The sequence below is a fragment of the Arachis duranensis genome, chromosome 1 (genome assembly GCF_000817695.3).
Source record: "Arachis duranensis cultivar V14167 chromosome 1, aradu.V14167.gnm2.J7QH, whole genome shotgun sequence".
Taxonomy (NCBI): Eukaryota; Viridiplantae; Streptophyta; class Magnoliopsida; order Fabales; family Fabaceae; genus Arachis; species Arachis duranensis.
This window is the reverse complement of record NC_029772.3, coordinates 101,412,784-101,423,752: the sequence shown is the minus strand read 5'-3', so window position 1 is coordinate 101,423,752 and position 10,969 is coordinate 101,412,784. Positions and strand designations below refer to the sequence as shown.

General features: G+C 34.4%; 1 protein-coding gene across 1 annotated transcript; it reads left to right on the top strand.

The window, feature by feature from the left end:
• The first annotated feature begins 256 nt into the window (after positions 1-256).
• Positions 257-9,155, top strand: LOC107469510 (ABC transporter G family member 32). Its single transcript, XM_016088884.3, has 24 exons — positions 257-893; positions 1,238-1,358; positions 1,452-1,540; positions 2,789-2,873; positions 3,126-3,285; positions 3,369-3,445; positions 3,565-3,618; positions 3,726-3,816; positions 3,899-4,200; positions 4,300-4,581; positions 4,694-5,010; positions 5,105-5,265; positions 5,341-5,438; positions 5,560-5,725; positions 5,823-5,942; positions 6,028-6,119; positions 6,205-6,537; positions 6,657-6,947; positions 7,093-7,176; positions 7,265-7,398; positions 7,482-7,709; positions 7,837-8,008; positions 8,084-8,338; positions 8,671-9,155. Exons 1-24 carry the CDS (start codon positions 619-621, stop codon positions 8,938-8,940), a joined length of 4,257 nt encoding a protein of 1,418 aa, XP_015944370.1. The 5' UTR covers positions 257-618; the 3' UTR covers positions 8,941-9,155.
• Positions 9,156-10,969: the final 1,814 nt, after the last annotated feature.

Below are 10,969 nucleotides of genomic sequence, written 5' to 3'. Positions count from 1 at the left end.
ATTTAACTTTTTATCAAAGTCAAATTTATTTATTTATTTTTAAAATCTTAATTCAGAGGTAGTGTTAGTCTTAAAGTGTTAAGGATTAAAAAGCATTATCGTGAGGGTAGTTAGTTGGCGGGAGCGCGTGACAATCACAGTGCGAGAGGCTCGTGTTTGATTTTGATTTTTCTGAATTATTTTTTGTTTATCCTTTCCCGCGGCTATTAAATGAGGGGTGGTCTAACTGTGAGAGAGAGAGAAAGAAAGACAGACACCAGCGTGTTGTGCTCTTTATCGCAGTGCACCAACTAAAACCTCAATATATGTCGAGAGGGAAGAAATATTCAAGTCTCTATCATTTAATGCACACCTCAACTACCTGTCCAAACAACACTTAATCTACATTTGTAATAGCAGTAATAGTAGTTGTATCGCTGCACCTTCTTCAGTTTTTCGTCATTTTTCATCTCTCTCACACACACTGACACAACCATTGAACTAACCAGTAACCACCCTCACACCACCACCAACATCTCATATTATTATTGTTATTATATTCTATTTTCTTTGAGTTTGTTAGGCGGATAGGGGTTTCGTGAGTTGCCAGCTTGCCAAGAAGGTGGCTGAGGGGGCGCAATGTGGAACTCGGCAGATAATGCGTTTGCGAGATCGTCGTCGTTTCGGAAGGAAGGGGAGGATGAGGAGGCACTGCGGTGGGCCGCGCTTGAGAGGCTCCCTACCTACAGGCGAGCACGGAGGGGGATCTTCAAGAATCTCGGTGGCGATAAGAGGGAGGTCGACGTCGCAGACCTTGGCGCACAGGAGCATCGGATCCTTCTCGAGAGGCTCGCCGATGCACTTGACGACGATCCTGAGACGTTCTTTCAGCGAATGAGAAACCGATTCGACGCGTAATGATAATTTCTTTTCTGTCTATCCATAAGGAAAATGTAGAATTTAGTAAACTTATAATTCAAATATCAGAAATCAGAAGTAGTATTTTTCAAAATAAAAATATAAAAAAAAAACATTTGTTAGATGGTTACACTTGTGTATTCTTATTATAAAATTAATTATAATTAAGTCTATATTATTGTTAATACAAAATGATGTAGGTAATAAATTGTCTTTACTCTGTTTTTTCTATGTGCAGTTGGAAATAGTGTTTGTGATTTGTTGTATACTTATTTTGACTAGATCTTTCGTTTTTGCTTTCAATGTAGCTAATAATTTCTTTTTTTTTTTGTGTTTGCAGAGTAGATTTGGAGTTTCCAAAGATTGAAGTTCGATTTCAAAACTTAACTGTAGAGACTTTTGTCCATGTAGGAAGTAGAGCATTGCCTACAATTTCCAATTTCATTTGCAATATGAGTGAGGTAATATACAGTATTTCCTGTATTTTTCTCTTATATTGACTTAAATTAACGGTTTTTTTGTTGATATAACTTTCTAATTTGATTTATTATTAGGCTTTTTTACGGCAACTGAGGATATTAAGAAGGAAGAGAAGCAAATTGACCATTCTTGCCGATATTAGTGGGATTATAAGGCCTTCAAGGTCAGGGATCAAAGTTATTATTCACTTAATATTAGTATTTTATTAGGTTCATATTGGTTTTAATGCCTTATTAAAAACCACAAGAAGAAGTGCAAGTATGGTTGATAGCAAATTTATGTAACATGGAAGATTTCAAAATTGGAAAATAGAGTTGCTATTATAGATAGCTGTATCCTTCTTTTAGAACGCTACCATAGTCCATGATTTGTTGGATGCGAAACTTGTTAGATAATGTATATAATTATTAGCAGGATCACTTTTAAATGGTTTGGTGGAAATTATGGATGATTAAATTTTTTTAAAAGAAATTAATGAGTACATGATTGGTGGGAAGAGAGTATTTCTTCTCCTTTGTTAAAACTTTTTAAGTTTAAGTTTTAATGTGTTTTTTGTGTGTCTATTTTAATATGTGGTTATGTCTAATTGCCCATAGATTTGCATTGGCCAAGTAGGATATTTTTAAATAGAAGAATGCCTATCATTATTTTTTAAAGTTTTTCTTCTCAATTTTTCGTAAGTTTAATTAAGTTTAATTTTGATGTATTAATAATATAAAAATTTTATATAATTATTTAATTAAATTTATATTTAGATATTTTTTTTAAGTAATGAATTTAAATATTTATTACTTACATAGCAATACACATACTTATGCAACACTCTTTTACAATTGACAATAAATATTTAAAAAAAAAACTAAATTACTTCATCACACAATCCCCGTTAAGTATTTTCCTTCGAATTTTTATTTGCTATCAATTATTTTCCCTTTTTCTCTTTGTGGGTATCTAATAATACATCCTTTTGGTAGAATCATTGTCCCTGTATTACATTAAAGTTTATGCATACCAACCAATAGAAAAAATATTGGTTTTGTTTTATCATCCATGTGTTAAATAGCACTGGCTAAAGTTTTCTATTCAAAATTTATTGATAATTTCATATTTGAAAAACAATAAAAATATTGATAAATTAAATTAAAATACGATTGTTATTAATTAATTATGTATCTAAATTATTTTTTAATTAATAAAATAAAAAATATTGGTTGTCAGGTGCCGTTAGATAAAAATTTAGTCAAATCAATCAAATCATCTAACGGCTCTCAATTATCAACTTCACATGAAGTCGACTGCATCTGAGTTTCTACCTAAAAAAAATTATAGACTTAGCAAGATTGTTTAAAATAACAATTAATAAATTAATTTGTTATGTATATGATAGGATATTGCTTTGTCATTGTTGCAGACTAACGCTGTTGTTGGGTCCACCAAGCTCTGGAAAAACGACACTTCTATTAGCTCTTGCTGGTAGGCTGGGACCTGGTTTACAGGTATACTACTTAAGTAGGCTGCAATTACACTCACATTGAACAATAGTATAGAATCCTGCTAGAGTCTCGTTTAAATTTGATAACATGAACCATCATGTGAATGGAGTAAAAGGTTGTTTGGAATTTGAAATTGATAATAACCGAAGTCAATAAACACTAGTAGGAGTTATGTCTACATTCCATTTTGGACTTATATTTTTGTCTTCTCTTCTTTTTGTCACCATCCCATTTTTGTTCTTATGTCGTCCACAGATGTTAGGGAACATTACGTACAATGGACATGGCTTGAATGAGTTTGTTCCTCAAAGAACGTCTGCTTATGTTAGTCAACAAGATTGGCACGTGGCAGAGATGACCGTGAGGGAAACTCTCCAGTTTGCAGGCCGCTGTCAAGGCGTCGGATTTAAATTTGGTAATGTGTTATGATAAACAATTTACGTTGAGTAGTTGATTTATTAGAAAATACTAACGATTCTAAGTCTTGAGCGTTAACAGATATGCTGCTAGAGCTTGCTAGGAGAGAAAAGAGTGCTGGAATAAAACCAGATGTTGATCTTGATATCTTCATGAAGGTATACTCTTCATTAATTATTTTTTTCCCTTCTCTTTTTCAGGAAGTATTTTCTCCTCTGTTTCTCGGGAACGAAAACTTCTTACACAAACTAATAATCTAATCTATTTTCTTTTATAGTCAATTGCTCTTGGAGGACAGGAAACAGATCTTGTGGTAGAGTACATCATAAAGGTATTCATTATGCAAATTGTGAAATAGTTTAGTATTTGTAGAGTACATCATATTGACATTTTTATAAGTCTTCCAAACTCCTAAGTGCTAAGATATTTGTCACAAAGATATTAGGTTTAGACATATGTGGAGACACATTGGTGGGCGATGAAATGCTCAAGGGCATCTCAGGAGGACAAAAGAAGCGACTTACAACAGGTTGATTATAACAATGACATATAATTTGCCTTATATTTTAGTATGTGCTATGCTAATCAATTGATGTGTGTGAGATTTGCAGGAGAGTTACTAATTGGTCCAGCAAGAGTTCTGTACATGGACGAGATATCAACTGGCCTCGATAGTGCAACCACTTACCAAATCATTAGATATCTTAAACATTCTACCCGTGCACTTGATACAACCACTATCATATCTCTTCTTCAACCAGCTCCTGAGACCTATGAATTGTTTGATGATGTCATTCTATTGTGCGAGGGTCAGATTGTTTATCAAGGACCTCGTGAATCTGCTCTTGAATTTTTCAAAATGATGGGGTTCACTTGTCCTGAGAGAAAGAATGTAGCAGATTTCTTACAAGAAGTAAGTGGTAGCAATGTTAGATCATAAAGAATGAGCGGCAATATTTGATTCTTTATTTTAGTAAGATCAGTAATAGGATGACTCATTTTTTGTTAACAGGTTACGTCAAAGAAGGACCAGGAGCAGTACTGGTCCGTTCTCGACCAGCCTTATCGGTACATACCTGTTGGCAAGTTTGCCGAAGCGTTTTCATTGTTTCGCGAAGGAAAGAACTTATCAGAGGAACTAAGTGCTCCTTTCGATAAACGCTACAATCATCCCGCAGCCTTGGCTACTTGTACCTATGGCGCCACGAGGCTTGACCTTCTCAGGACAAATTACCAGTGGCAGAAGCTTCTTATGAAACGGAATTCATTCATTTATGTTTTCAAATTTGTTCAGGTACGGTGTTTAGCCTATATAGTTAAAAGTTTTAGATTTTATTTTTATTGAATCGACCACCTTCAGAAGCCCATGAATAACGATGATATTGACTTGTATTTGTTCTTTGCAGCTGTTTTTGGTTGCTTTAATTACAATGAGTGTATTTTTCCGGACAACGATGCACCATAATACAATTGACGACGGGGGATTATATCTTGGTTCACTGTACTTTTCTATGGTTATTATTCTCTTCAATGGTTTTACGGAGGTGTCAATGTTGGTTGCAAAGCTTCCAGTTCTGTACAAGCATAGAGATTTGCACTTCTATCCTAGCTGGGCATATACAATCCCTTCTTGGTTCCTTAGCATCCCAACTTCTCTCATGGAAGCTGGTTGCTGGGTTGCTGTCTCTTACTATACAATTGGATATGATCCTTCAGTTATCAGGTAACTCTCAATTCTAACTGCGCCTTGGGAAATTTTGGACTTTTGTGTATTCTTAAGTTTCTCTTGAGCCATTTTTGTGTTTCTTGATTTGCAGATTTTTTCGGCAATTCTTGCTTTATTTCTTTCTGCACCAGATGTCTCTAGGCCTATTTCGTCTGATAGGATCCTTGGGGCGGAACATGATAGTGGCCAATACTTTTGGATCCTTTGCCATGTTGATTGTGATGGCTCTTGGCGGATACATCATTTCAAGAGGTTATATAGGAATTGCACTCTGCATTCTTCTAGTTTGATTTATTTATTGAACTATGTTTTATCATTTTTTGATAGATCGCATTCCAAGTTGGTGGATATGGGGATTTTGGATTTCTCCTTTAATGTATGCACAAAATTCGGCTTCCGTAAATGAGTTCATTGGGCAGTCTTGGACTCCTGGGATAAGGTATATATAACCTTCAATTATAATCTTGTACACCGTTTTCATCATAACTTTCAGAACTATGTAACAGTTTAATGCTGTAATATACTCACTATGTCTTTTCTTTATTACAGACAGTGCAAAATCAGGTCACCAACTATACCTTGGGTAAGCTAGTGTTGAAACAGCGAAGTTTGTATCAAGAGAGCTATTGGTATTGGATTGGTCTTGGAGCAATGGTTGGATATACAATTTTGTTCAACACATTATTTACTATCTTCTTAGCTTACCTTAATCGTAAGACAAATTCCTCTGTATAGTAGTCCCCTTAATTGTTTAAATGTTTAATATTTAATAGGACAATTTAAGATCTTGTTCTCCTTATTTTCTTCAGCTTTGGGAAAACAACAAGCTGTAGTTTCAAAGAGTGAGCTACAAGAAAGAGAAAAGAGAAGGAAAGGTGAAAGCGTTATTGTTGAGTTGAGAGAATACTTGCAGCATTCAGCATCCAGTGGTTTGTAAAATGTCTATACATATTTTCTTTGCCCGTTTCTATTCAGCTGGGAAGTGACATTCATTTTATTGTATTATCATCCCAGGAAAGCATTTCAAACAAAGAGGAATGGTTCTCCCATTTCAACCTCTTTCCATGGCTTTCAGCAATATCAATTACTATGTGGATGTCCCTTTGGTGCGTAAAAAGAAATCCACCATGGCCCCCAAAAAAGTATTCTTTATTTTTCTGGCAGGCTAAAAGATATCAATTATTTCTTCAGGAATTGAAACAACAAGGGATACAAGAAGAAAGGCTGCAGCTGCTTGTTAATGTTACTGGAGCTTTTAGGCCTGGAGTGTTGACAGCATTGGTTGGAGTAAGTGGGGCTGGAAAAACCACGCTAATGGATGTCTTGGCTGGAAGAAAAACTGGAGGTGTTATAGAAGGGAACATATACATATCTGGTTATCCCAAAAGGCAAGACAGTTTTGCAAGAATTTCTGGTTATTGTGAGCAGACAGATGTTCATTCCCCTTGCTTGACTGTCTGGGAGTCATTATTGTTCTCTGCTTGGCTCCGGTTATCTTCAGATGTTGACTTTGAAACACAAAAGGTAAAGAGTTACATTATTTGAAACCAAAATCATATGAACTTGTCATTACTATTTCATTTTTGAAAGTATGCATTATTGCTTTTGAAGTTTAAGTTTGGAGAGTTTGATTGGCATGCCAGGCCTTTGTTGAGGAGGTAATGGAGCTTGTGGAGCTCACTCCATTGAAAGGGGCACTAGTTGGTCTACCTGGAATTGATGGCTTGTCAACAGAACAACGAAAAAGATTAACAATAGCAGTTGAACTGGTTGCAAACCCATCTATAGTTTTCATGGATGAGCCCACTTCTGGATTGGATGCCAGGGCTGCAGCCATTGTAATGAGAACTGTTAGGAATATAGTGAATACTGGCCGAACCATCGTGTGCACAATCCATCAGCCTAGCATAGACATATTCGAATCGTTTGATGAGGTATATATTCTCCTTTCTACATGCAACATATGCTAGTTTCTGTTATATAAATACTTTTTTCCAGTTAGTTTATAGTTTATACTTTATAGCTTAGTGTCACGGCCTTGGACACAGTAATCTAACAAAAACCCAATTACTTTTATAGCTTCTGTTTATGAAGCGTGGAGGAGAGCTCATATATGCTGGTCCACTTGGCCCTAAATCTAGTGAACTTATCAATTATTTCGAGGTTAGCTAATTGATGCTTAACTTTCACTTATTTATGTGATATATGAATGGTGATGAAGCAATCCTCAATTACTTATCTATGATTGTAGGCAGTGGAAGGGGTTCCGAAGATCAGGTCCGGATATAACCCTGCAACATGGATGTTGGAGGTTACTTCTTCAACAGAAGAAAACCGTTTGGGAGTGGACTTTGCAGAAATATACCGAAGATCAAGTTTATACCAGTACGTATAAATTTAAAATTACTACAAAATAACCAGTTTCTGTATACTAACTAATAGACCATTTCTTTTTTCCTCATGTAAAGGTATAATAAAGAATTGGTTGAAAGCTTGAGCAGGCCGAGCAATAATTCAAAAGAGTTGCATTTTCCAACCAAGTATTGTCGGTCATATTTTGATCAGTTTCTAACTTGTCTTTGGAAGCAAAATCTATCTTACTGGCGTAACCCACACTACACTGCTGTTCGCTTCTTTTACACTGTCATCATCTCCTTGATGCTTGGGACAATATGCTGGAGATTTGGTGCTAAAAGGTCCTTTTCTTTTTCATTATTTTTTCCACTAAGGATATTTGATTTTAAATAATACTACTATATACCATTTTTTCTCAATATTTTTGGGCATTGATATGCTAATTTTACTCTTCCTTACCATTTTCAGAGAGATGCAGCAAGATCTATTCAATGCCATGGGATCCATGTATTCTGCAATCCTCTTCATCGGCATAACAAATGGCACAGCCGTTCAACCTGTTGTTTCGGTTGAAAGATTTGTTTCATATAGAGAAAGAGCTGCTGGGATGTATTCGGCCTTACCATTTGCTTTTGCTCAGGTATCTTACATTTCAGATGAGAAAGATTTATTTTGTAATAAGTAGATTAATATGTTGTACTTCTTTGATGTGCAGGTTATTATTGAGTTTCCTTATGTGTTCGCACAGGCTATGATATACTCCACAATTTTCTATTCTATGGCTTCCTTTGTCTGGAGTGTTGATAGGTTCATATGGTACTTGTTCTTCATGTATGTTACTATGCTGTATTTTACCTTCTATGGAATGATGACAACGGCTGTCACACCAAACCATAATGTTGCTGCCATTATCGCTGCTCCATTTTACATGTTATGGAACCTTTTCAGTGGTTTTATGATTCCTCACAAGGTATGGAAACCTCAACCTGAATCTTTAGTTGATTTATTCTGTTTATTTGAGTTCTGTTTTATTTGGCAAGATCTTAAGTAATTAAACTGTAACTTTGGACAAAATGATTTGATGATGTAGCATTCTTTCAAGGATTTAATTAATAAAGAAAATCTTGAGGAATATAATTATAGTTTTTCTCTGTTGATTAACCAGCACCCAGTAACTATCATTTACTGTAACATATGTTAGATTTTCCTCTAAATATCACATATGAATAAAAAATTGATACATTAGGTTAAAATTATCCATTTAAAACTTTTTTTTTCTGGATGATGCTTTGATTTTGTCAGAGAATCCCTGTTTGGTGGAGATGGTATTACTGGGCAAACCCTGTAGCCTGGAGTCTTTATGGTCTCCTGACTTCACAGTATGGTGGTGATGAAAAATCTGTGAAGCTATCCAATGGGAATTCCATGGCTATTTCGCAAGTACTCAGATTGGTGTTTGGGTACAGGCATGATTTCTTGTGCGTTGCCGCTGTTATGGTTGCTGGCTTCTGCGTATTTTTTGCAATAATATTTGCCTTTGCAATTAAATCCTTCAATTTCCAAAGGAGATGATGGTATTTATATGCACTTGCAAAGCCACCAAAATTATGTACTCAATATTGTTGTATGTCGGATTCTCCGCACCTCATAAAATAAGTGTGTATAGCGGTATTGCCATATATAGCATACATAGAAGAACTAGAATGTGCTTTTAGGGTTTGTAAACTAATAAGAATATATTGTCAAATTTTTATTGGTTTGAGTATAATTGATTGTAAATTCATATATTCTTGGTTTGTCGGATTTGTTAGATAAAATTCACATATTCTTATTCATATAAAACATCCTGATAAATCTTGTGTGTATTGAATTGCAGCTACTATACAGTTTACCTAAAGAGCCAAATAGTCAAAATATGAAATGTTATGCCATTGCATGACACACAACTATGGCCCCATCAACCCAAGCAGTGTAACAATTTCTTGTATATGTACTACTAACTACGCGACTATATATACACACACACACTAGTTGTTACTTCTTCCCTTAGGGTTGTCTAAATTTAAACTTTTCCAACTCTATATACTTAGTATAGTTTGTTTAAATTTGCATATTTAGTTAAGAGGAAATGGTACGTAAGCTTATTTGTGGTTGCACTAAGCAATCGTAGTGTCCTAACATGCATTGTGCTTTCATGCTCGTACCTAGCAGTCTAGCAGTACAGCATAGGTCTCCCATGCACTCCACATATTTTAATTTGTCATTATCGCCAGTTTCAGATTTGTCTTTTTCCTTTTTAAAATTTGTTGGGACTAACGAACTTCAATATTCTTATGTAATTTTCTAGTATTTTTCTCGTAATAACATAATTGTGCTTTTTAATAATGTGCCAAATAATCTTTTAAAAGTTTCAATATGTGCCCATTGTTACAATATGTTAATTGGTATTTTATTTGACGACGTTTAAATCTATTATAATATATTAAAAGAGATTTTAAAATAATGTTAAAGTGAATGAATGATATATAAATTTTTATATTTTATATAAATTACCATGTCATCTATAACAATAATATAGAAAAAACAACACGTATCTATCTTAAACTTACATTTATGCTACCATCAAGAATAACATCTATATAATCAATCTAACAATAATCTCGTAATTTCATATATTAAATTATCTAATTCTACAAAAAAAAATATTAATTCATATCAGTGGTTTAAATTAGAATACTGCATGTCTTATTTGGAGAATAAATTTTATTTTATGAAAATAAATCTATCTATCTATTTATTAATTTATTTGTAATGTATAAAAAAAACAAATAATAATACAATGAACACTTGACATATTAGATAACTTCTAATATTATCATATAATAATTTAGTAAAATTATCATCTTATAGTTCTTTTTTAATCATTATATTACTTTTTAATCTTTTAAGGTAGTATTTAGCTTATCTTTTAATTTTTTATATTTTTTATTTTTATGTAGGTTACTGATAAACTACTATTTTATGACTTATTTTGGATCAAATCGAATGAATTTTATCAACTTTACTCATACTTATCCATATAATTTGCATGTTTTTAAGTTCCCTTCCAAATTTTGTACTATGACTGAAAACATGCTTTTTAGGCCTTTAATTAAATTACTAATTTTTAACCCTCTCGTATTACCATTCGATGTCGTGATGCGTTTGTTGAGTGATCTCAGGGTTATAGGGATGGAATAGCATGGAGGATGGAGAGGAAGCATGTTAAAGTGGAAGGAACACAAGAAATTCAAGATTGGAGTAGCCGGTTCCGATGGGTACGCGTGGCTGAAACGTGCGCGTGACCAGGAACCTCGTCCTCCGATGCGTACACATGGCTGATGTGTACGCGTGACCAGAAGCTTCGTCCAAGCGATGCGTATGCGTGGATAATGCGTATGCGTGACGAGCGTCACGTGCTACATTAAAGGGAATACACTGGGAATAATTTCTGAGCTGATTTTGGCCCAGTTTTAAGCTCGAAAATGAAGACAATACGCTGGGGATGAAGCTGGGACACACACTTACACTTAGACTTACACTTTAGTTTTGAATGAGTTGG

Coding starts and splice junctions, on each gene's coding strand:
- LOC107469510 (XM_016088884.3), top strand. CDS start 619: ATGTGGAACTCGGCAGATAATGCGTTTGCGAGATCGTCGTCGTTTCGG. Junction 2,874..3,125: donor GGCTGGGACCTGGTTTACAG/GTATACTACTTA, acceptor TGTCGTCCACAG/ATGTTAGGGAACATTACGTA. Junction 3,619..3,725: donor TGGTAGAGTACATCATAAAG/GTATTCATTATG, acceptor TTTGTCACAAAG/ATATTAGGTTTAGACATATG.